At 37.6% G+C, this 27,755-nt stretch overlaps 1 protein-coding gene across 1 annotated transcript in view; it reads right to left on the reverse strand.

Annotated features, from left to right (window-relative positions):
* KCNH8 (potassium voltage-gated channel subfamily H member 8) overlaps positions 1 to 27,755 on the reverse strand; it is a 360,147-nt gene that overhangs the window by 178,794 nt on the left and 153,598 nt on the right. The window contains exon 3 of the mRNA XM_086674209.1: positions 27,088 to 27,219. Within this exon, the coding sequence (XP_086530335.1) occupies positions 27,088 to 27,219 (132 nt within the window). The remainder of the gene's footprint in view (positions 1 to 27,087; positions 27,220 to 27,755) is intronic.

Here is a 27,755-nt window from a genome sequence, read left to right on the forward strand (position 1 = left end):
GATTTGAAGTTGTTACATGCAGATTAGTGTAAAGCCTGCTAGTATGAGGCCACACAAATTCTAATTATCATTTGAGAAAAACTGAGGGAATATTCCTTGTTTTAATGTCTAGAAAATCTATAGGCTTCACTGGATAGCCTTCAATACTATAGAAGCACTTTTTCCCCTGGTGGATCCAGGAAACACTTGAAAAATGGACTTTTCACTAAAAACTGAAGGACATAAATGATCTATGATATTTAATCCTGAGAATATTACACCTCCTGGTAGGCAAAATGAAGCAAAGGAGGCACCTCTTCTCATCCTACAGACTGCTTTACTTTACTGGTAAGGAAGATGGAGCAACAATTCTGGCCCTGGGGCTCCTCCTCCAGTGCTCTCCCCACTAACTGGTCTATCTTTGTGCAGCCCTGATATTGCCTGTTCTTTAGAATAAAGTGTCCCCTTCTGGCTTTGGAGTCAGACCTGCGTTGGGCACCTTAGCCAAGGCTGAAATCACCCACCATTATGCCTGCTGGCATCCAGCAGGGACTCGGACATGGGCTCTCCATATAAGGACAACTTTGGAATGTCATTCTTCCCTTTTGAGTAATACGTTGCTTTTTCTTTATATGAAGAGCCATCTCATCCACTTAAGTACCTGACAGGGAGAAAAGGGAAGTGCTTTTTGCTTTCCTTTGTTTTGTTTAGGTTTCCCCAAAGATCTCAGGAAATTTCTCATCATTTACCAATCCATTCGGGCATGTCTGGATGAGAGCTGATGGTGCAGAATGTTGACTAACAATTTCCGAGTGCACCTGGTACAGTTAATTAAACATGCATATTCCTCTTAAAAAAAAGATCAAAGTTACACATGCATGTGGCTATCAGTAGTTCAAAAGTTCTTAGAAAACCAGAATTTTCCAAATCCTCCCATCCCATTTTTCCTGCATCAGAAACAAAACTTTTCATGCCTTTTGGCTATCTTGTTTTAAGTAATCACTTCTAATATCTATACTGCCACTTTCTTGATTTTCCAATCTGGGCACTTTTGGATTGTTTCTCGCTATAAAAGATGAGAATTTAATTCTTATACATCCTGTCCCCCAAGCACGCACAACCTCATTCTATGCCCCTTCCTCCCAGTATGGCTACATTGTTACTTGGGTTAGGTCAATCTTCAGTGTTCACGATATTGTGATAGTTGAGTCATTTGTTGTATGATAAATATTTTGTTTTCTTTTCTACACAAGTTTTTGCTTTCTTCGGAGTTAATAATTAACTGGATTTTTTTTTTTGGCTTGGTTTTCTATATATATCACGAATAAAAATCCAAACTCTTCACCAAGTATGTGTATTTTCCCTCAGTAAATTTTGATGCAGCAAGTGGAATATCAACTAATCTTGAAGGCTTCTCCCAGAGCCTTCTGCTTACTCTTATCTGGACAGGATGGCTTACTCAACCTAGGGCACAGGTCTCATCCTGAGTTGTCATCCTAAAGATAATATACACTCTCTCAAATTACATCTTCATTTGCTAGATCTCATGTCTTCATTTTTCCTCATTGTCTTCATTTTGGTTTTTTCACAGCCTCTAGTGATTCCTGAGAAAAGGTCCATGGAAGTGTAGTAGATTTTTAGAGACTTTCACGTCTGAGAAAAAATATATGTTCATTTTTTACGCTTGACTTTATTGGCAATTGGCTGGGTATAGATTCCAGGTTATTGATTAGCAGGCTTCTCTCGCCCCTGGTAACCATCATTCTATCCTTTGCTTTTCTCAGTTTACCTACTTCCATATCTCCTGTAATTGGGATCATGCAGTATTTGTGCTTCTGTGACTACCTTATTCCATTCAGCGTAATGTTCTCAAGGCTCATCCATGTTGTCGCATGTGGCAAAAGTTCCTTATTTTTAAAGACTGAGTAATATTCCATCGTATGCATGTGCCACATTTTTCTTCTTATCCATTCATCCATCAGTTGACATTTACGTTGTTTCTATATCTTGGTTATTAAGGATAGTGCAGCACTGAACACAGGAGTGCTTATATCCCTTTGAGATCCTGATTTCATTTCTTTTGGATATGTATCCAGAAGTAGAAATGCTGGATCATATGGTAGTTTTATTTTTAATTTTAGTGGAACCTCCATTCTGGTTTCCAGGAGGCGGTATTTTGTATTCCCACCAACAGTGCACAACAGCTCCAATTTTTAAGGCAATGCTTTTTTGCTGTTTTGTAGTTTCCAGGATTTCTTTTCCGAAGTCCAAAGTCATTCTGGTTTCTGATCCCTTGTATGCTTTTTTCCTTTTTTTTCTGGAAGTCAAAAAAATCATCTTTTTGTTTGCAGTGTTATGAAATTTCAGTGTGGAAACTCACGTCCTTTAGTTCTAGAAACTTGTACTCATTGATTAATAGACTCCTTCCCTCTAGTTTCATTTTTGCCCTATTCCTCTCTCTCTCTCTCTCTCTCCCTCTCTCTCTTTCTTTGATACTGTTTTTAATCTGTGCTGTTCAATATCACAGCTGCTAGACACCTAGGGCTTCTCACATTTGCATTTAAATTAATTGAGATTTAATAGATTTTTAAAATTCAGTACCTCAGTCTCACTAGCCTCCTTTCAAGTGTTCGATAGGCACAGATAGTTAGCATATATACTGTATCAGTACACATATAGAACATTTCTATCATCACAGAAAACTTTAGGACGGTGTAGTCCTAGATGGTCCTCTAATCTTACCTCTCTTTTCTATTTTCCCCATCTTTGTCAGTCTGCTCTAATTTCCGAAAGATTCCTTAACTTAATCTTCCAATATTCCTACTGAAGTTAAAAAAAAACCATCATTATTTTTTAATTTCCAAAGTTTTTTTTTATTTGGATGTTTCCTTTCTTTTCCTACATCACCTGTATTTATCTCATGGATTTAGTATCTATTCTTACATGTCTAGAGATATTATATGTCAAGCTTTGTTATAGCTAAAGGGTTTCTTCTTACTCAAGGTAGATTTTTCCTCTGTGTTCATATTGGTTCATATCCTTTATATTAAAAGATTTCAGTAGAAGTCTAGGCAGTTTTTGATATCTGCTCCTATTTAAGAGTGGACATGATAAATCTGAATGGAAGGTCTAAACTTATGGGTAAGGTGTGTCAAATTTGCTCTTTGTTGTAGGGTTATATGGATGAGCCATTTCCATGAGCAAGTTCTGCTATCAACAGATTCAGAACTTTCCTCTGAATATGCTGACCAGATTATTTTGAAAAGATTCTTCCAAACTCTTATCAACAGAGTATAGACTTTGCTGCTAGCATTCCGGGACCCAAGTTGAGAAAGAGAAGTGAGATCTCAGTACTTGGGATATACACATGTTTACCTCCTCCTTTTTTAGTACTGCCCCTGTATCCCCAAATGTGCCTGGTTTTCTTCAGTTCAGAGACCTCTGCTCTCACCCTCACAAAAAGATAAGTCTCAAGTTTTCAGCAAGGGTCGGGAGGTGTGCTGTGACTTCCCAACCAAAAGATCTATTTCGCAGCAGTTGGGAGTGCCCATGGTTGAAGAGGGTTACTTGCCCATGATCATGCACTATTTTGGGGAAAAGTTTGTCTACAATGATTGGTTAGTGTGAATGGCCAGGGGTCTTATGCAACTCAGGAAAGTTCTGAAAGGTCATCCTATTACTATATCAGAACCCAAAGTCTTCCACTCCATCCTGCTTTCTCTCCTTCTTACACAGATATTGATCCCACTAATACTTGCTTCCCAAGGAACTTAATGGTGTGGGAGGGGCAGTTGTCTGGTTGCACAAATTAAGGAAAGAAATCTGTGGATTTAGCTGCTTCTTAAAAATGCTTTCAGGTGCACCTGGATGGCTCAGTTGGTTAAGCATCAAACTCTTGGTCTCAGCTGGGGTCGTGGTCTGGCAATTCATGGGATAGTAGCCCCTCCTTGGGCTCTGCACTAACAGTGCAGAGCCTGCTTGGGGTTCTCTCTCTCCCTTGGGATTCTCCCCTCCCCCACTCATGCTCTCCCTCCCCTCCCTGGCTCTCTCTCTCAAAATAAAAAAAAAAAACTTACAAATTACTTTTGTGTTTTAGCTTTACCATCCTTGTCACTTTCAAAGGGAGGTATTCTTGAGCTTCTGGAAGGTGCTACAGTGGAAATCACACTGTTTCTAAGCTTTCTGCTCTACTGGTTAGGATTTAGGTTTCCCAGATCCATTCAGTCAGTTCACACTCAACAATTCACTTTTCAGTAGATTTTGTTGCTATCATTTTTGACCCATAGGTTTATGTCTTTTTAAAAAAAATATATTTTCATTGTCATTTTAGTGACATTTTGGAAATATGTGCCCTTAATCTGCCAGTTTCTTGATGTAGACTTCACTCTGTATCTGGAGCTTCTGACATTTTTATTTGCAGGTCATAGTGTATGCACTATGTTCATCATTAGAGCTTTCTGGTTGCACTAATCCCAGAAAGGAGAGTTAATAGGTAAGGGATTGTATATCTTGAAAGCTGATATAGTCTTAAATGATGGGAAACTATCAGAATGAAGTTCAGTATGGAAGGAGTTATTACAGATTTTGCAATTATAAGATGCTATAAATGACTGAGTATAGATTGAAAAATAGACATTATCTCCAGAATCATGGTGGCTTGTGACTGGAATGACAGTCATAACTATCTTTAACAGCCATCCTGATGGGGTAGAATACATCAAATGCAGGCACTCAAAAGCTATCCTTTTATTAAACTCAGTAGTGATAAGATATAATATGCATTAGTTGTACTGTTCTAGACTCAAAAGGAGTAGAATGAACTTTGAGAGGGCTTAAAGGAAAATGGCAAAAATGATTACAGGGTTGTAGACAGGGGGAACCTGAGTGGTAAGCAGAAAAACACGCAGTTTATTCAGAAGAGAAGATGAGTGATTTTCTAATGGCCCTAAAACCTATAAAGCAATACTCAGTCGTTTTCACATTTTTAAGTGCTTTTTCTGAGAAAATTTAATGGGATAACTGGTGGGTAAAAGTACCTTCCTGATAGCAGGCCATTCAATGTTAGTTGTCTTCCTTCTTAAAGGATCCAAGCATGATAAAATGGTCTTTAACTTCAACAAAAAGGAATGAAGTTTTACATAAGAATTTCATAGAAGTGAACATTATTATAGAATGGGGTTATTGCTTTGAAAACATGTATTGAAATTTACATAGAAAAAGGAATGGATGGATTAGATCGGTGAATGTGTGCAAGACAATTTTCTCTGCATAATGAACCTAGGAATGATGTATTTCTTCAATTTTTTCTGTATTCTCTTCATTTTTCTCATAAAAGACTATGTGACATTTTCATTATGGATACAGTGGTTATATATTCCTTTATACCATGATGTAGAGAACTTATAATGTGGACATTGTAGGAGATCAAACTCTGAAACTAAATAAGGCCTGGATTTGAGTCCTGGCCTTGCTGCTTACCAGCTTTATGACCTTGGGCACATTATTTAACTTTAAACACATTGAGGACAATATCGCCTACACCATTGGGCTGTGGATAGGATTAAGTTTATAAATATATGAAAAACATTTAGAAGAACAATTGGCTTATGGTAAACATTCAATAATGTTAGATATCATTTTTATTCCAAAAAACACCTAAGGTGCTTACAAAAATATAGATTAGGAATGTTTTGAAAAATAACGAGAAGAATTTAGGCAAGAAAAGAATGAAATGGAGCTCAAAAGAGCTAAAAATTTAATATTATTAATTTGGGGGGAGGGAGAGGAGAGTGGGAGATGGGCTAAATGGGTGATGGGCAATTGAGGAGTGCACTTGGGTTGTTACATGTAAGTGATGATGAATCACTAAATTCTATTACTGAAACTAATGTTACACTGCATGTTAACTAACTTGAATTTAAATAAATTAATTAAAATTATATTAATTTGTTGATTATCAAATATTATTATGAAATTTCTAGCTCCTACAAGAAAGCTTTCTCCAGGATTCTCATAAGGAGTGGATTATTTTTTTAGCACAAAATGTAAAAAAGTTAATCTCCACTCTTATATACATTTACAACTAAATTCTAAATATTTAAAAACAATTTTTTTAACATTTATTCATTTTTGAAAGGCAGAGAGAGACAGAGCGCGAATGGGGGAGGGGCAGAGAGAGAGGGAGACACAGAAACAGAAGCAGCTCCAGGCTCTGAGCTGTCAGCACAGAGCCCGACGTGGGGCTTGAACTCACTGACCGACCGTGAGTTCATGACCTGAGCAGAAGTCAGCTGCTTAACCAACTGAGCCACCCAGGGGCCCCTAAATTCTAAATATTAATGAGTTCCCAAGGGTCCAGAGTTTCTTATGGTAACTATGTTTTTTTGTTTCTAAATTACAGAACTGCATGACAAAAATGCCCCAATGCAGGAATCTACATTTCCCCCAGGGAGTTACAGGTAAAGAAATCAATAGCTCAAGAAAGTTGTACTGCTTTTGAAGTTAACTGTGCGTTTCCATATTCTGTATCCATCACCTTACCCCGTAGTGAGTCTTCCTGAAATTGATGAATGTGTCCCATATTATACTCATTTAAGTATTGTTTTCCTTATGTTATCAAACTTATATAACATTTGTACATATTTTTAAAACATTTACTTCCAAGTAACTCATTTATTTGTATTGAGACCATTTTAACAACACCTGCACATTGATTACATTTTCTAATCTGCATGTTAAAATAGTATACTATTTTTACTTAAAACGTGTTTGGATGTCCTTTAGAATCAATGTGCACTACCAGCAATATTCATGACTTCTACTGCTTTTTGGGAAACATTAGATTAAAATACTAAACTTTGACATACATATTCACATTAAAGTTTATTTTTAAATGTGTAGCGAGGGGCGCCTGGGTGGCGCAGTCGGTTGAGCGTCCGACTTCAGCCAGGTCACGATCTCGCGGTCAGTGAGTTCGAGCCCCGCGTCAGGCTCTGGGCTGATGGCTCAGAGCCTGGAGCCTGTTTCCGATTCTGTGTCTCCCTCTCTCTCTGCCCCTCCCCCGTTCATGCTCTGTCTCTCTCTGTCCCAAAAATAAATAAATGTTGAAAAAAAAAATTAAAAAATAAATAAATAAATAAATGTGTAGCGAATAATACCTAATAGAAAAGTAAAAGTTATATTCTTTTGTTAAACGAAAAAACAAAAAGGGGAATTTTGAGGGACACATCATCCACTAAGATCAAGCCATGCCTACTTAGTTACAATGGTTAATGCTGCTTTACTAGGATAATGCATTTTACTCACAAATTTCAGCCACTGTTAACAGATCAAAATTATCTAAGGTAATAAACTGAATGAATCACCCCTATTTTTTAAAATTGTTTATTTAGCATCATCATAGCTGTCTTTTAATGAGTCTTTTATTTTTTAAGTTTTTATGTAAATTCCAGTTTGTTACCATACATTAATAATTCGTTTCAGGTATACAAAATGTGATTAAACATTACCACACAACACCCGATGCTCATCACAAGTGCACTCCTTAGTCCTTATCACCTTTTTAACCCATCCCCCTCCCCTCCTGGAACCATCAGTTTGTTCCCTGTTAACTGTTAAAGGCCAGTTCCTTGGTTTGCCTCTCTTTCTCTCTTTCCCCCCACCCCTTTGCTCTTTTGTTTTGTTTCTTAAATTCTGCATGTGAGTGAAATCACATGGTATTTGTCTTTCTCTGATTGACTTATTTCAGTTAGCATACCACTGCCAAGCTCTGTCCATGTCATTCTAATGGCAAGATTTCATTCTTTTTCCTATGGCTTAATGAAAGTCTCAATAAGTAAAAGAACCAGTTGTGTCCTGTGCTCATTTGGCCAGTATTGTAGGCTTGAAAGTCTATCTGTTTTTAATTTGAATTTTCCTGATTAGTAATTAGGCTGAATCTTTTGATATATTTATGACCAATTCATGGTTCATCTTCTTTGACTTATTTATGCCTACTGACATTTTTTTATATTGAGTTGTATTTTTATTTATTTGTAGGAATCCCTTACATATTCTTAATGTTAATTATTAGTCATCTTTTAGAGGATTACAAGTATCTTCTCCACTTTTTTTTTTAAAGTTTATTCATTTTTGAGACAGAGAGAGAGAGAGTGTGTGTGAGCAGGGGAGAGGCAGAGAGAGGGGGAGACCGAGGATCTGAAGCAGGCTCTGCACTGAGAGCAGTGAGACCAACGTGGGCTCAAACTCATAAACCCTGAGAACATGACCTAAGCTGAAGTCGGGCGCTCAACTGACTGAGCCATCCGGGTGCCCCATCTTCTCCAAATTTTTGAAGGATGGGCCTACAGTTGGTCCATAAACCTAGGGCAGGGCTTGCATTGTACCCCAATTGTACATCTCTGCCTTCCAGAGATGTCTGAGTAACTGGTCCTTGTTTTTGTCTGGCAATTCCAAGTTCAGGAGGGTATTTTGACTAAGGCTGTGTAACCCAGGGGAGCCAAGAGTGGTAAGAGAGGGCTGTATTCAGTCTGAGGGTGCTATACTCCACAGTTGTCTGATTTATACTGTATAATATATTACATGAAGAACGAGACTTCTGCTTCCTTAAATGAGGTGGATTTCTCCACACACATCCAGATTATATGTCAAAGTGCTCTTGTCTCATGTATGGAGGACTGGTTTGAGAGACACAGTTGAGCTTCCAGAATGTTTGATCTATTGATCACTAATATCTTTTTATCTGCAATGGTGCCCACTGGTCTGACCCTTTTGCAGCATTCCTGGAAGCTTTCATCATATTCTGTCATTGAAAAGTAATTCAAGTCCTCTGCTAAGGATCTTGAGTGATCTAACTTCCTCCTCTATCTTTTATTTTATTTTAGTAAAAAAAATTTTTTTAATGTTTATTTGTTTTTGAGAGAGACACAGAGACAGAGACAGAGCACGAGTGGGGGAGGAGCAGAGAGAGGGAGACAGAATCCGAAGCAGGCTCCAGGCTCTGAGCTGTCAGCACAGAGCCCGATGTGCGGCTCGAACTCAGGAACCATGAGATCATGACCTAAGCCAAAGCCAGACGCTCAACCAACTGAGCCACCCAGATGCCCTCCTCCTCTATCTTTTAAATAAATGACCCTAGTTTCACTTACCCAAGTGGTTTCTATGTATGGATATTCTACCTTATGGAGCTCCCAATGGTATTTGTCAATTCAGTAATCATTCATCTTCTTGTTAAGAGTTCCAAACTTAATGTAGTCAAATATGTTATATTTTTAGTATCAAGTTTAAAAAAACCTTTGGGGCGCCTGGGTGGCTCAGTCGGTTTAGCGCCTAACTTCGGCTCAGGTCATAGTCTTATGGTTTGTGGGGTTGAGCCCCATGTTGGGCTCTGTGCTGACAGCTCAGAGCCTGGAGTCTGCTTCAGATTCTGTGTCTCCCCCTCTCTCTGTCCCTCCCCTGTTCATCCTCTGTCTCTCTCTCTCTCTTTTTCTCTCTCTCAAAAACATTAAAAAAAAAAAAAAAACAAGAAAACTATTACACCCAAGTCAATAGAGATATTTCCCTATATTTCTTTCTTTAAAAAATGTGCTTAATTCTCTTTGAATTGATTTCTGTCTATCATATGAGTTAGGAATCCAAATACATTTTTACTTAAAAATGGATGCTTAATATTTCCAGGAGCATTTTATTAAATAGCCCACCTTTTTGACATTACTGTACTATGCAAGCTCTATCATATCAGATTTTCACATATGTATATGTATGGTTCTAGACTCACTATTGTGTTCCATTGGTTCATTTTTTAATTGATGTTTGTCTACAACAATATATTATACTATAAATTTAGTATAAATACTGATGTGTGTGTCCCTATTTGGTTCATCTTTGTCAGAACTGTCAGCTCTTTTTGCAATTCTGTTATTTCATACAAATTTTAAAGTCACCTTGTTGGATTATTCTACAAGCATACATACATACATACATACATGCATACAAAAATAAGAAAAAGAAAAGAAAAACCTAAAGAAAAAGAAAAGAAATTCTTGTTGAGATTCAGGATTTTCATTGGAATTTCAGTGGATCTATTAATTAAGGGTTAACTGATATTTTTGTGATATTAAAACTTCATATCTATTGATGCATGAATATTTTATTGAATTTATTTATTTAGACATTCTTTAATGTCTTCTAATAAAGACAATTTTTTTTTCCTAAAGTTTATGCACATTTTTTTGCTAGGAATCTTTTGTTTGCTATTACGTATAGATTTTTTTTTAATTACATTTATTTATAATTTATTGCTCATGTTCAGCAATGTAATTGACTTTGAATATTTTTCATGTGATTGTCAATTTTGCTAAAGTCATTAATAAAATATCGGTAATTTCTCCGTAGATCATGTTGGCCTTTTTCTGTAACCAATTATATCATTTGAAAATGTGGCAATTTTGTTGGTTTCATGACAATCCTTACTTTTATATTGTTTTCTCTTCTTATGGCACTGGAAAAGACTGGTAGTGCTTTGCTAAATGGAAACGGCAACAACCATGTGTTTATTTATCTTGATCCTGATTTTTAGAGGAAATACTTTGAGTGTTTCAATTGATTATTATATTGACTTTTTTTTTTTTATTTTGCCATGAGCTCTACAAAAATGTTTTTAATGTGCACTGTGGTGCAACTCCTGAACTTACTGAGATGATCCTATTTCCTCCTATAATCAGTTAATATAGATTGATTAATAGACTTTCTAGCATTGAACCTTTCTTTGCTGTGATAAACTCAATTTGCTCAGAATGCATTGTTCCTTCTTCCCATTGCTGGATTCAGTTTGTTTCTATTTTTTGTTTAGAACATACATCTACATTTATGATATGATATTTTTGTGGTATTAGCTTGTCATTTTCTTTCCCGTGCTTTGCAAGCTATCCTTAGCTGATGTTAGTGCGAAGGCTATACAATTTCTCTAGCCTCCGAAACAATTTAAGATTGAGTTTATATGTTTCTTAAACATTTCGGAATACTCAACCATAAAAATCACTTGAGTTTACTATTTGTGGGGAAAATTTTTAAGCAAGTGATTTGGTATGTTTAATGATTATAGGATAATTCAAATTTTCTTTCTTTTCCTGAGTCCGTTTTTAAAAATACTGTTCCACAAACTTTCCATTGCACTTAATTTTGAAAAATTGTTGGCATAAAGTTTTTATTGTATTATCTCCTTAATTTTGGATGTATCTGTTGTCATTTCCTCTTTTCCATTTCTAATACTAAAGTTTCTAATAGAAAAGTTCTGTTGTTAGGGAATGATCTATGTTTTGGGCTGAGGTTTCGATATCTTATCTCCGTTTTTTTCAAGAGTTCAAGTGGATAAAACATTCTGGGTTGGCACTGATTCTTATCAACACTTTGAAGATAGTGTCCCACTCTCTTCAGGCTTTTCTTGTTGTTGAAAGGACAGCTGTTAGTCAAGTTGGCTCTCCTCTGCAGATAAAGTCATTTCTTGAAGCCTGCTTTTAAGATCTCCTTGTTGCATCTAGCATTCTTTAGTTTTACACCAACATTTCAAGGTTTGGTTTCTTTACATTTATCCTGTTCAGATTTTTTGGACTTCCTAAATCTGAATATTGAGTTGTATTAATTTTGAAAAATCCTCAATAGTTTATTCCCCACCATTCTATTCTTCTTTTCTAAAATTCTACATATTTTAGATCTTTTTACTCTAACCACTATTTCTCTTGACTTTTTTTTCATGTGTAATACATTGGATTTTTTTCTCTTCTAGATTTTCTTTTCTTCTCTCTTCTTTTTTTTTCTTTTTTTCTTTTTTTAAGTAAGCTCTACGCCCAATGTGGGACTTGAACTCACGATCAAGAGTCTCATGCTCTACCAACTAAACCAGGCATGAGCTCCTGGATTTTTTTTCTCCTCTAATTCACTGATTCTTTCATATTTTGTGACTAACCTACTATCCATCCTTTTCATCGATGTTATTTTTTATTATCATCTTTCTCATTTATAAAATTTCTATTTGGTTCTTCAAATAGTCTTTGATAGTCTTTGTCACTCCATCATATTTTATAGCCCTTTTGAATTTTCTCTAAATAAATTAAGCATACTTATCTGATAATTTCAATATCTACAGCCTTGAAGATTTCATTTTGTGATGTCTTTTTTTTTTTTCTGGTGACTTTTGCTCATGATAGTTTATACCATGGCATTGATGACTTTTCATGGTAAGCTCATATTCCTTAGAACTTTGTCTCTGAGGATTCTCTTTTTTTTTTAAGTTTATTTATTTATTTTGAGAGAGAGCACACGTGCACATGCACAGAGGGTAGGGAGAGAGAGAGAGAGAGAGAGAGAGAGAGAGAGAATCAAAAGTAGGCTCCATGCTGTCAGCACAGAGCCCTACCCCAGGATCGATCTCACGAACCATGAGATCATGACCTGAGTCAAAATCAAGAGTCAGATGCTTAACTGTGGGAGCCACCCAGGTTCCCCCTGACGATTCTGTTACAACTGCAATGAGAAATATCCAATCAGAGAAGATTTGTGTGCCTAGTAACAGACCAGAATCACTTAAAAAAAATTTTTTTTAGTATTTATTTATTTTTGGGAGACAGAGAGACACAGTGCAAGAGGGGAAGGGCAGAGAGAGAAGGAGACACAGAATCTGAAGCAGGCTCCAGGCTCTGAGCTGTCTGCACAGAGCCTGAGGTGGGGCTGGAACCCATGAAGTGCAGGATCATGACCTGGGCCAAAGTGAGACGCTTAACTGACTGAGCCACCCAGGCACCGTGACCAGGATCAATCTTTAACTGATCTTTAATCTTTAACATTTCAATTAAATATTTAGGTAGTTTTACTCCATTTCCAAAGAATATTACAAATTCAGCCTCACATCTAAATGAGTGTGAGATTCACTCAGATATCACCTCACACCAGTCAGGGTGGCTAAAATGAACAAATCAGGAGACTATAGATGCTGGAGAGGATGTGGGGAAACGGGAACCCTCTTGCACTGTTGATGGGAATGCAAACTGGTACAGCCACTCTGGAAAACAGTGTGGAGGTTCCTCAAAAAATTAAAAATAGACCTACCCTATGACCCAGCAATAGCACTGCTAAGAATTTACCCAAGGGATGCAGGAGTACTGATGCATAGGGGCACTTGTACCCCAATGTTTATAGCAGCAGTCTCAACAATAGCCAAATTATGGAAAGAGCCTAAATGTCCATCAACTGATGAATGGATAAAGAAATTGTGGTTTATATACACAATGGAGTACTATGTGGCAATGAGAAAGAATGAAATATGGCCCTTTGTAGCAACATGGATGGAACTGGAGAGTGTTATGCTAAGTGAAATAAGCCGTACAGAGAAAGACTGATACCATATGGTTTCACTCTTATGTGGATCCTGAGAAACTTAGCAGGATCCCATGTGGGAGGGGAAGGAAAAAAAAAAAGGGAGGTTAGAGTGGGAGAGAGCCAAAGCATAAGAGACTCTTAAAAACTGAGAACAAACTGAGGGTTGATGGGGGTGGGAGGGAGGGGAGGGTGGGTGATGGGTATTGAGGAGGGCACCTTTTGGGATGAACACTGGGTGTTGTATGGAAACCAATTTGACAATAAATTTCATATATTGAAAAAAAAATAAATGAGTGTGAGATTGTGATTAGGAATTCTTATGAAAAATGTTGTTTTTCTATTTTCATGCTCTACCCAGATCCAAGGTTTAAACAAACAAGTCTTCTTCTTTGAGGTCTTTCACCATGCCACCACCCCAGGTGATAATGTCAATTTCATCTTTTGGTTGTCCTAGATTTATGGTGGTATCTGCAATCTGACCTTCCACTGTGCTCAGGACCTAGGCTTTGTCTCTTTTCTCTCGCCAGCTCCAACGCACCATATTGGTTCATTTCTTCCTTTTGTTCCTCAAATCTAATTCTTTCTCTTACAATAGCACCAGCACAGCCATATTGTAATTTTTTTTCTTTAATGCAGCGATTTTAGGTATTCTGTATTAGGGTTTCCTTTTTGCACCTCTAGTTCATCAATGCTTCTTAATTTTACAGTAGATTTTTTTTTATAATCATAAGAACTCAACCACCCACCACAATGGGTGGATTGTTTTCATTTCAAAAATATGTGGAAGATACACTATTTGAACTTAATGGTTTAACTCTACAAGAGAAAGTTGAGGTCTTCAGTTATCTATTTGTTATAAAAATAATAATTCCTTCCTCAACAGAAGGTGTGGAAAATACATCTGGTTTGCTTGTGACTACCGCCTTCTATTCTCCTATTCACTATGGCCTTGGCAGAGTTCAATAACTGATTATAGCATCCTTCCCCTGTGAGACAAGATGCCGACTCAAAATGCTTTTCAACATAAAATTCTAGGTAGTTATTGCCAACCATATGGCATTAGGTCATAGAGTAACTCTTATTTGCTATCCTTGTCTAGATAATCTGATTCATTGGGTATTTTTTCTCATGACTACCATTGTTATCCTCACAAATTAACAGCTTATCTTTTAGTTCTAACAGTGATGTGTGATTGTACAAGTCACTATGAGAAGACTCCAGCATATACATGCATTCGTTAACACAGGTAATGGATACAACTCCTGTCCACAAATCTAGAAATGGCTGCACAGAGTAAAATGTCCAGCTAGCAGTGCTTCTGCAGATGTTGACATGCATTCTTGGCTTTCAAGTTCTCATGTAGTCCCACGGCTGCTAATGAACTCATCTAACTGAGGAGAAAATTTTGTGAAGCCTTTGAGATACTCCCTTCACCATGTTCCTGTTTTTTGGTTATATGAGAATTTTTGGATACCCTATGGTCCTTTTCTACTCACTGATTTCCAGCATATTCCCAGGAACTTTGCAGTTAGACTAGATCATTGAGAATCAATTTTCCAGGGCACTATATCCACTATATCCAAAGCAAATAAGCTTTGGGCTTATGTGAAGTTCTATTCCTTCACAGAAGGTAATGACAGAATATTACTAGGAATAACTTTTATTTTAACCTTAATTTAGCCAGTGTCCCTTTTCAACACAAAGCGAGACTACTCAAAAAGTCATGATCCAATGGTATGATTTGGTTCTCTGTCCTTATGTTGTAATGTATGTAAATAAGTTGTTAAATAATTTGTTAACTTTGTTAAGTAAGCTGTTAAATAAGTTGTTAAATAGTTTGTAATTTCAGCAATCTATCATTTAGGTCTTGCAGAAATTCTATTGCAAGGTGAAATACAGCTGGAATTCCATTTGGCCTCCATCATTTAATTACTTCTCTCAGCTCACACTATGGCACCTTAACATGTTAGAGAGTAGGTACTTGAAAAATAACCCCAAATCATGATACTCAAACATTCTAATGGTTACTTCCTAATACTGTGCTCCAATGTGACTCAGGGCTCTGTCATATCCCCCCTTTCTGTCCTGGGTATTGCACTTTCCTTTTGATGCTCCTGAGTATGTTTCTTAGTGATCACATTACTCTAAATCACTTTCTTAAGAGATGGACACTCACAGATGTTTATCTCCTACTGTATTATAATATGTGGACTTTCACATTCCATCTAGTAGTCAAATTTACCCATCTTTTCCCTAAGGCTATATTAATAAATGATATATTTTGTATCAGATATATCTGGAATATCCCATTTCTCATTTTTATAAAGGAAATAAAGGAATCACTGATTTTCTTCATTAGCCATTAAAAGTTGCTATTTTCCTTTTCAATACCTTTACTGTCTCTGCCCTTTTCTGCTACTTTATTTTACCCTGTCATCTATGACCTCCCATATGCTTAAAAAAATCCCACTCACCCCCTAAATCTCAGGTTTTGGCTGGAGTTCCCCTAGCTCAAAAACTCTTTCAATAAATACATTTAAAAAATTATTCTAACCTGATTCCAAATAGCCACAAGTTCATTTTTAATGAATGCCATGCATTCTTTCATGTATTTGTTACACCTTAACCTAAATTCTAGTGAAATTCACTCAAAAGTGAATCAGACGTGGTCTCTGCCTTCACACAGCTCATACTCTAGAAGGGGATAAGCAGCATATGAAAAGACAAAGGCATAAACTAATGCGCTCATAAGCACCATTTATAACTTCCAAAGTTTCTCATCAATATAATCCGCCATTTTAGCAACTTTCTAGTTAATATATATTCATCTCACCTCCCATCTTGCATCAACATTAATACGAATGTCTGCTATGAAGTGCTAATACTTAGGCAAAAAATTTGATTCTCCACATCGAGTCCGTACATATTTTTCTCAAGAGCTGAAAGATGTATTTTTAAAGTAGATTAAACAAAATTGAGTTACCATATAATTTCAAGAAATTGAGGCAATTATATGAACATTTCAGTAGACATTCATCTAGGGAAACTTCTATGTTGTCTCTAAGCCAAATCAATCCCCATAAAATGTGTCAAATAAATACATTCAAAGCCTCATGGAATGTGGGGGAAGCCCAGGGTGGAGACAAGGATTGCCCAGTGGGGTTCTCAGACATCCTCCTTGTCTGCAAACAAGCTGGCTGGGATGGACAGCCGATTTTCACTGAGTGAGAGGCAGAAACTAACCTCAAACCCTCTGAAACTGGGGATCCAGTCTCTCCTCTTCAGGGCACCCAATGTTTCTCAGCACTTCTCTGAAAAGCTGACACCTAAGTTCTTGGCACTCAACAGCCTGTTCTTTCTCACACTTGGCAAAGCCATCACCACACTAACCTATATAAAAAGAAATGCAAAAATGCAAAATGGGAAACCACGCCCACACCGCCACCCGCTGAAGCACAAACCCACAGGGTCCTGCCTGTCCTAAGTTCGCCTCCTCGTCAGATACTGACATCAGAGACACAGGTACTTGCACACCTTTCTGTGCATGGTTTCCAGCCTGTCCCAAATCATTGTACCACATCATTCATGACAGTGTCGTGACAGTGTCATGACAGCTATAATTCCTGAATAGGGAACTTTCCCTATTACCAACATCCAGGTGAATCCTGTGGGATATAGAGAATATGGCTAAGAATATAGATATCCAACCAAGAGGTCAAGTCATATGGCTTTTTAAATTCTCAGCCTGAATTTGTTAATCTTCTTTTTTTTTTTAATTTTTTTTTAACGTTTATTTATTTTTGAGACAGAGAGAGACAGAGCATGAACAGGGGAGGGGCAGAGAGAGAGGGAGACACAGAATCTGAAACAGGCTCCAGGCTCTGAGCTGTCAGCACAGAGCCTGACGCGGGGCTCGAACTCACGGACCACGAGATCATGACCTGAGCTGAAGTTGGACGCTTAACCGACCGAGCCACCCAGGCGCCCCTGTTAATCTTCTTAATACATATTTGTCTAGTATTTCAATTAGTGGATCATTCAATGCAAAAAGCTTTTAAGTGTTAAATGCATCCCCCCAAGATGGTTAAAATCATGCCTCCATTCTTGAAGTAATAAAACTCTAAACACCTTTTATCAAAATCAGACTAATAAGATATTAATTTCATAAAGATTTGTGCAAGGATGACAAGCTACTGACCGATAGAAAAAAATTCAGTCCACAGGTATGTTTTAATTGGCTGCAGAATACTTAAAGGTTTTCTTTAAATGGAATGACTTGGTGAAGCATATCATGTGTATTATGCTTCAGTCTCCACCATGGTCTATCACAGGATTTCACTCATCCTATTATCCATGGTCTCTAAAGGCAACTTACTTTATAAATCCCAGCTTTCACTATTTGCCTTTAGAAGATTATTCACAAAAAGGATGATAATGAGAATGTATAGAAAACCCCAAGTTATTTTTTTCTTTTAATATAGATAATATGATAAAACATAGATGAGATTAAGATTCTTCAATCACTTCAAGCATCTGCCTGGGCTCTTCATTCCTATTCCATCACACAGTTGACAAAGAGTTGGTGTAGATTTCATGGATGGCAGAAATCTGTCCTCAGAAAAAGGATCAATTTTTACAATAGTTCTCTCATTAGACAACTGCTCTCTATTAGAAGTTTTACATAGGTTTCTTCCATCATGCAAACAAACAAACAAAATCAGGCAGAATATTTCAGAAAGTGAAGGGAACATTATTATAATGTTCCACATTGAAAATTAAAATATACATGTATACACACATATATTTTTTAAATGACTACAGTTATCTTTAAAATATTGACCAAATAGAAATTTCCAGAAACTGAAAGACAAATAGAAGAATCAATAAGAACAGTAAATTAGCCAACAGCAGAGATTCTATTTGAAGTGAGAGGGCCATTCAATACCAGCAGTAAGAACACATTTTGAGAGGGAACTGACTTGGGTAAACACATGTCAAGGCATCTTTGACTTACGTCAAGCCCAAGAGAGCTAAACAATATTTTCCTCAGAATGTACACCTGAGAGATGCAGCTTTGATAGCTATATGATGATTTTGAAAAAGCGAGAATGCTATGTTGTTTCCAGTCTCTGAATAATCAAACTTGCTAAACTGGACATTATTTATACATTCATTTATCCATCCATCCATCCATCCATCCATCCATCCAATACTTCTTGAGAACTTGCTGAGTGTTAGACACTCTCACTATACATGCTGGGGATATGACCCTAAAGGAGTGAGGCAGAGCCCATTCCCTGAAAAAATGGAGGACAGAACAATTGCAACAGAAACTAGCTTTCGAAAAAGGTTTTTGCAGATCACAGTAAATGCTATGAAGACGATGAACAAGCTGATGGAAGAGAGTGGCTGGAGGCGGCCACCTTCAGGCCAGGTAGTCACAGAAGGCCTTTCTAGGAAATGTATATGACACAAGGCTTCTCAAATTCTGATGTACGGGTGAATCGCCTGAGGATCTTGTTAAAATGCAGATTCTGATTCAGAGGGTGCTGTAGGTGCCTGGGATCCTGCATTTCTCATGAACTCCCAGGTGATGCTGATGGGTCAGGTGCTCGGACCTCACACTGAACAGTAAGGGCTCTAAATAAGAAATGAGAATGGTAAAAAAAAAAATGGGGGCAGGGGCTTTCTGTCTCAATGACAATTACATATAGGGGTTTGGGGAAGGAACTGCCACAAGCCCAGTCTCCCGTCCATCTCATTTCCAAGTTTCTATCGTATGTTTCATAGGAGGCCCCAGGGCATAGTGGAAAGATACCTGCTCTGAGACCAGGCAGTCCTGGGCTTCAATCCTGTCTCTACCTCCTCACAGCCCTGAGGTTCTGGACAGTTCACTTGCTTTCACTGTTTTTAAGTTTCACTCTTCTCCATTCTAATAAGATCCTTGGATAATCTGTCTAGCTTATAGAAAATCATCAATAAATGACAGACACTCTAGATTGGCTGATCCAACCTCACTTCCAAGCCCCCTTTTAAAGGCTATTTCTACTCTAAAAGCGTGAAAACTTTAAAAACCTTGATCTCCCTGCCTTTCTTGCTAGAGATGAGCTATGTGAGGGCCATGTGAAAGAGTTACAGTCAATGACATCTTGAGGAAATCCCTGCACATTCCTTCCTGCCCACAAAGGCAAAGCCTCAAAGGGAGAAGCCTTTGCCCTCTGTCTTTCTCTATCCTTTCTGTCTCAACAGAGGCTCTAAAGGCTTGTTAGGCATGTTACAACCATGAGGTGACAAGAATGGACAAGGAATGAGATGCCTGATTGGCTCAGTCGGAAGAGTGGGTGACTCTTGATCTTGGGGTCATGAGTTCAAGCCCCGTGTTGGGTGCAGAGGTTACTTAAAAGAATAAAACAGAAAAAAGAAAGAATGAGAATGACAAGCAGTACATAAAGACAGCAGAACAGAAGGGCAAAAAAGAGCCTGGGTGCCTACCAGTATTGCTGTCACCATTCCAAACACGGGCTGCTCAGCTCCAGACCCTTCACAATATGAGAAAATAAAGCCCTTAGTGGCCAAGCTTATGTTGTTAGGTTTTCAGGTTCTTGTAGCTAAATGCAATTGATATTTAATTGTGTCGTGCAGCTATTCATTAGTTTTATTTACTCTGAAGCCACTTGTTAAGAGGAAAAGGTAGATGCAATATAAAACTTGTCAATGTACTTAATACTGCCACCCTGCGGCAGCCTGAGGAAAGTTAGGCTACCAAGGACGCCATTGCATTTGAATACTTGTTTGTATTACCACTGAAGATAATGTGAGGAGTTTCACATGTCAACCCCTAAATTCTCAAGACAAATTTGAAGTGCCAACTTTTTAGAAATTACAATTAAAATCCTCCAGTTCTGGGATAACTGATGATGTTGTTGCTACATAATGAATAGGCCAGCGTCAACCATCATTTCAAATCAAATCTGGGGCATCCTACAAGAAATAAACAAAAATAACTGCCTTGGGCCCTGTGCCTGGAAAAATAAGGCACATATGATTATAGTCAACTGGTTTGAATGGAAAACCAGATTAGTACAATGAATGAACTGCTGTGAAATGAAATCTGGAAAACTGAGACACATGCAGCTGAGTATAGGGGAAAGGAACTTTTTCTTTCTTTCTTTTTTTTAATGTTTATTTATTTTAGAGAGAGAGAGAGAGACCGCACAAGTGGGGGAGGGGCAGAGAGAGAGAGAGAGAGAGAATCCAAAGCAGGCTTCAGGCTCTGAGCTGTCAGCACAGAGCCCGATGAGGGGCTCAAACCCACAAACCATGAGATCACAACCTGAGCTGAAGTCGGACGCTTAACCGACTGAGCCACCTAGGTGTCCCTAGAGGAAAGGAACTTTTAAAAGAAGCTGAAGGTCCTTTGATAAATTAGTTAATCAGCAAGTATGTCCTCTGTGTCTCCTATGTGCAAGGCAGTATAGGTCTTTCAAAGACTCTGAAGCAGTATGCCAACTTCAAGGCCCTTCACAGCTCGGGCAAGACAAGCCAGACGAATGAAGCCAGCAACAAGCACAGAGCGGTCCAAGGGAAGGACCCCCACTATGAGCTCAGGTGATTCAGGTAAACTGATGACAAAGAAAAGGGATGGGATTCTCATGGTGAACAGGAGTGACAAAGATGATCCAAGTGAGGGAAAATCTGAGAACTGGGTGTGGAGAAGAAAGAGGGTGAACTATATTAGTTGAGCGTGAACAGACCAGCTTGGTTTGTCCAGAGCCTTCAAAGTTAGCGTGGAACAGTAGTTGGAAAGTGGGTTGTGGGAGTATTATAAGTTGGTTCTTTAGTAATTCGAGTGTAAGACCTGCTTTCCTAAGAGCACATGTGTTTAGAGTAAAAAGTGGCGGTGCCGCTCCCCTGCTTCCTCACGTGGTCTTTCTTCTGTGCATTGCACACCCCTCATGTGTCCCTATGACCAAATCTCCACTTCTTACGAATTTACCACCAGTCAGACTGGATCAGGACCCACTCTAATGGCTTCATTTCACCTTAACTACCTCTTTAAAGGCCCTATCTTCAAATGCAGTCACATGCTGAGGTGGTGAGGGAAGGGTTTCAACACATGATCTGAGGGGCACACAATTCAGCCCCTACCTGTCCCCAAGCCAGAAACTTGAAATTTATCAGTCTTCCTTTGACGTCACCTTCCTCTGCCAAGTCCTACTTTTCTGTGAACTCTATTTCCACACCATCTAAACTCCTTAGAAAGACATCATAAAATGTTAACAAACTGAAATTTAAATAAAAACTTGGAAAAAAAAAGAAGACATAATAAAATCTTTAAGAGCTAAGCTCTGCCCATCCATGTAGAGATAAACTTTAACTCCCTAACTTTTATAGTCTACTTCCCAAAGATCAACTATTTGCTAGTCCACCTCCTGAAATTAACAACCCCTCCTTTCAGTGCATCGAGCTCCATTCATCTTTCAAGATTTGCTTCAGTATTAACTTCCCCTTGAAGATCTTGTTGACTCTGCTCCAATTCTTGCTGGCTCCTATCTCTTTCCCTTGTCCAGAAAGAATTTACCATTTCTGCCACTCTACTATCACTCAATATACCATATCACAAATACTGGGTCTATGTCCTTCTTAAGATCACAAGCTCTTGGGAGAGGGGAAAAAAACTCTAAATAAAAGAATGCATACTCCAGAGTTTGATTATATGAATGTAAATCTTAGTTCTACTAAGCTTTTTTTACTATGTCAATTTATCAAGTTACTTAAATACACTGGTAACTGGGAATAAGAATAATACCTAATTCATATGGTTATAGGAAATACAGGCAGTTTCTGTTAGTATGATGTAGAGACTCAATAACAGCTAGCTATTAAAATAAAACAGAGAGAATGTGGCAATGGCCACATCTTTTGTTGAGTTCATTCCAGATGCTCTGTCCTGTGCAATTTCTATGTATTATTTCTTATAAACCTTGATAAAATTGATTTGTGTATTGGGACTCACAACACGGGACCCAGTGGCCTGACATGTAAACCTACATCAGCCTGCACTTACGGGAAATACCTGTCAAGGAACCCTAACAAACACTATGCACAATCCTCCAAATCAGCTTTAGCTAGCTAACCTTACTCTAAAAAGTAGGACCTTGCTAGCCTCATAAGGAAATCCCCTACCTCCTAGGCCATCATGCCCTGTTTCCATGTTGCCTCTTCTAACTCTCTATAAAACTTGCTCAAAATCCCTCGGGAATAGCACTCCACTGCTTGCGAAGCACTGTATACTCTCAATCCATGGAGTGCTCCCCTTTGAATAAAGGGCATCAAACTCATTACTAAATTGTAATAATTTTTGTCATTGGACAATCTGAATCAAATGTAGACATGTATGATTACCCCATTTTATAGAAGAGAGTACAGTCTGTGACAGGATAAGCCCCTAGTCTATACCAAACATGTGGTAGAACCAGGATTTGAGCTAAAGTATAGATGATCCAAAGCATCCGGTCTCCATTTTGACATCCCCAAACAATAGTTGAAATCTGAAGACAAGAGTGGGTACTCACTAAGTATTTGTTGAACTACTTAATCCACTATTAATTCACTTTTAAATTGTATTAAAGTATTACTGAGAGTGAAAGATCCGTAATGCACTCAGTAATATTAGACATGGATAGGAGTTAGTGGTTTACACACTATTTTTAGAATGGAAGTAAAATGTGTCAAAAAAAAAAAAAAAGGAGGGTATTGGGTAGTAAAAAACACCAGATTTCTGCTGACGTCCCTTACACCCTCCCTCCCTCCCTTTCCTGCCCTCTCTTCTGCTTCTTCCCCCCTGGCCCCCTCACCCCGACACACAACCCAGATCACTGGCTGAGAGCTACAGAGTGCACAAACAGAACATTGCGTTTTATGCTAATCTCCCATCAATGCTGTTTATTGTATCCCATACCTTGTTAGCCTTTTCAATAAAATATGCTTTACCTCATTTCACATAAACCCCCAAACAACATAGATATTAATGATTCAAGTAGTTTTTAAAAATAGAAGTGCACATATACCTCTTATAAAGTCCATCATCTGAGCCTGGGTAGGAAATTAACACAAATCTTCTTTCTATAAGTCAGTGAACTTCAGTGATACATTTGTATGAGATGCAATCTTGGGTCAAGTCAGGCTACATGCTCACTTACAGTTTTCTCGTGGTATGATACAATACTGCTCCGGTTCCACAGTGACATTTTAATGATTTTCAAACACTTATCTCAAAGTTCTAAAAATACCATATGATAAGATGTGCTTTTCCTACAAGACATGCCATCAACTGGTGAATTTAATGTACTTTCCTCTATTAAGTGCAGGTAAAAAAAAAAAAAAAAAGAAATATACATCTATTTTTTATGATCATTTTATAGCCATGCTGGCTAACAATAGTTAGTTGGCCTCTATAAAAATACTACATACTTTTGTGGGACATTTATATTAAGGCATTAACAGAAAAAAATGTTAAGTTTTCAGTACCTATTTAGAAATAGTACATAACTTCCTATGAAGTAATAATCACTTGAGGAAGAAGTTATAAAGGTACAAAAAATTTAGGGATTTTTTTCAAAATACTTCAAAATTCATAAATCATATTTTGCATTATCTAATTAATGTTAAATGTGTTTCGTTGATATTTTTTGCTTTACACTTTGCAAGAGATAGAAAATGATTGTATATGTTCCCTGAACAAAATTGGTCTATTACTGAACAGAGATGAACATACTCATTTTTTATTTTTTTTATTTTATTTTTTTTATTTTTTATTTTTTTAATATGAAATTTATTGTCAAATTGGTTTCCATACAACACCCAGTGCTCATTCCAACAGGTGCATATTTATTTAAATGTAAATGTAAAACTCATTTTTAAGATGGGAGTTTGAATTAGTAAAATTGTTACTGGTTCCAGAGTATTCAAGTTCATGCCCTCCTCCACCCCCAAATGTCAGGTACAGTCTTTCATGTGCAAGCACTTCCGTTAGTGTAACACACTTGGCCTTTCCTGCTCCTTCACTCACTTCTTCCCAGAGGAAGAGGAGGAATTTAATCGGATTGAGTTTGGAAGGACACATAGTTTTGCATAGGGTGGCCCCTTCCTCTTTAAGAAGCAGCTGTATTTGGGGAGCATCTGTTCTGCTCTGGTCCTCCAAGCTTGAAATTATAACTTGGGGAGCTCTGCCTTTGCCTTTTTATAGCTCTGTTTGTGATCGAGGGGTGACTTTCCCTAAATCTGGAGCTCACAAGAGGAAGCCCACTTGCTGTAGATATATGTCACATTCTCTGTTATCAGTTTTATCAGAAATCAAGGTGATATGCTGATCTCCCATCTGCCTTATTCTTAGTTCCTTCTGAGTTAGCCCAGTACTTGGGTGGAAAAAGGAGTGTTTTAATTGAGCTCTTTCAAATCCCAAGTGAGTAAGTATATTTTGCTCCTTTGGTCAATTTCAGTCTTCCAAAATAGGGATTTCTCCCCTATCTACAGACATGACAGGCCTAAGACAAAGGTGACGAGTTAAATTTTATAAAACCATTACACATGATTCTCCTGCTCAAAGCATGTCAGGATGATTAAATTACTCCCTTTAAAGCAAAAAAAAAAAAAAAAAAAAAAAAAAAAGTAGTCATATATTACTTTTTAGTTTTACACTTCTATCTACACACATATATAAAGGTATATGATATACACACATATATATTTAAGATGTGAATAATAATTTTATTCAAATAATCCCTATTGGGGCATAATAGAAAATATGTATTTGGTTTTTACCTCCTGCAACTGGCAAACAACTCTATAACCCTTGGAATCCTGGGATGATGAGTATCTTTTATATGCTAATGATTGATTGGTGGCTGGGAGTCCCTACACGCTTCCATGGTGAAAGACCCAAAATCAGAGAGTTGGAACTTTCACCCCACCCCTAACCTTCTGGAAGAGGAGAGGGGCTGGGGACTGAGTTAATCACCAATGGCCAGTGATGTAATCAATCATGTCTACATAATGAAACCTCCATAAAAACTCCTGGACTGTGGGGTGTGGAAAGCTTCTGCGCTGGTAAACACACTGAGGTTCTGGGAGTGTGGCACACCCAGACAGAGCATGGCCGCTCCACCTCCCTCCTCCCCATGCCCTGCCCCATGCATCTCTTCCATTTTGTTCTTCCTGAATTGTATCCTTTGTAACCATACAAATAAAGTGTTTCCCTGAGTGCTGTGAGTTGTTCTAGCAAATTATTAAATTTGAAAAGGAGGAATGTCGGGGAATCCCCAACTTTATAGCCAAATTGGACAGACGTGTACAGGTCCCCTGGGCACCCAATATTTGTGACTGGCATCTGAAGTGAGGACAGTCTCGTGGGAATGAGCCCATAAGCGTGTGGAGACCGACACTAACTCTGTAGTCATCGCAGAGCTGAATTAAATGATAGGACACCCAGTTGGTGGCCAGAAAGTTGTAGAACTGGTTCTTGGTGGGGAGAAAACCCACATATTTGGTGTCTCAGTGTTGTGAGCAAATATAGTTCATACTCACCTTCTCTATTCCTATAACACACACAAAAAAAACCCTAAAAACAAAATCTATGCATACTGACTCCCACGTTTTCTTTTTTCTCGCTGGACAGGCATTACGCTTGCTGTAATATCCGAGTAATTTTAATTGTAAGACTGCTCTTTCCTTGTGTATGTAAATATGCCACACTGTTCAGTCATGCAAATACATAGGAAAATAGTTGTGCATTTGCAAACATTTCAGATGATGGAAGTGGGGGAAGAGGCACCACACCACGATAGTTCTCCATTTGGGTTGTCATTTCTAGAGACTTTTATATGTTTAAAACACTCACATATGTGTTTTAAACGAGTTGAAATAAAAGAGTTCATTCTGAGCAAGTCATAATTCTTGAGATGTCAGATAGTTGGTTCTCATAAAGTACTTCACACATAGGAAGTCCCTTGCAATGACAATTGTTTATTCTCTGGTCACCAAAGTATGTAATCCTACCCCTGTTTAAATGAAATAATATCAACATTTTTTTCAGTGCCAGTTTTTGTCAGCTTGCACGAATTTTAAGGAATTTCTTAACAACTATAAACCAGAAGGTAAAAGGAAAGCAATATAAAATCGTAGAATCCTTTAAAGATCATTGAAAAGCTTGTCTGTGCCTTAAAACAAATCATGATAGTGTTATGTACGATAAGATACAGAAACACATTTGTCTGCAGCAATCCACTCTAGCAACCACTAAACACTGGATTCTTAATTTTGCACGTGAAATTTTCACGTCTAAATTTTGAGCTACTGCACTTTAGATGAAACTGAGAGAGGGATTTTTAATCACATCATTTTAACTTCACTCATTGCTACCGATTAATATTTTTCCCTAATAAAATAATGTGGTGTGACTCTTTATATTCTAAACTGCTTTTCCATCTTTATCTTATTTGCATAGGAATATGAACTTCTGGTTCCTGTCAAATGAGTCTTTATTACAAAGACGAGGATGTAAATTCATGTGAGTCTCTGTGATTTTGGAATAGGCACCAAGCGCTAACTGCTAACAGTTATGAATATTTATCAGTTGCTGTTATTAAAAAGACAATTTTTTTTTCCTCCTAAAGATTCTGAGTAAACAATTTCAAAATGTTACTCCATCTGTCAATGTTTTCTGAAAACAGTACCAACCTTCTTTTTTATCTTCTGGAGTAATCTTCACTTTTGTATCTGTTATGTCTTTGAATGAGGCCAGAAAAAGTACCACATCTCCTTTCTCATTCTTTATAGGAACAATATCCAATAGGCACCAAAATGGAGACCCTGCAACAGTAATAAAAATACAAATCAACCACTGCCTCGTGTTTTTTCTATGAAAATCTCAATCATTAGTGGTGCAGTTAATAAAGTCCTTACTGTTTTCTTCTATCCCACACCTCCCCTCCAAAATCTTAAAAATGTCAGTTTTCAGATTCCATAAATGTCTAGCCCATATGCATATCTCTTCATTCCCAAATGAAATGCTTTCTTTGAAAATAAGGCTGTATTTTAAACAAAACCACTTGTCTGTGCTGAGATATTTCTGCTTATGTAATTCAAAATGTATTTCTTTTTTGAACTTGTTGATGTTGAAGCATTCCGCTTTATGAAACATTGCCCCTTCCCACCCCCAACACACACGGGTTGCTAAAATAAAGACCTTTGTTTGGTATGAGATTGCTAGAGGTTTATTTAGTCAATTTAAAAATCAATGATTGTCCACCAGAACGGCTAAAGCTGTTAAAAAAAAAAAAGATGAAAAATACCAAGTTTGGGGGGAAATGCATAGTCACTTAAACTCTCCTACATTGTTGGCTGGT

Source organism: Puma concolor, chromosome C2 (genome assembly GCF_028749965.1).
Source record: "Puma concolor isolate L17-30 chromosome C2, mPumCon1.1.hap2, whole genome shotgun sequence".
NCBI classification, from domain to species: domain Eukaryota; kingdom Metazoa; phylum Chordata; class Mammalia; order Carnivora; family Felidae; genus Puma; species Puma concolor.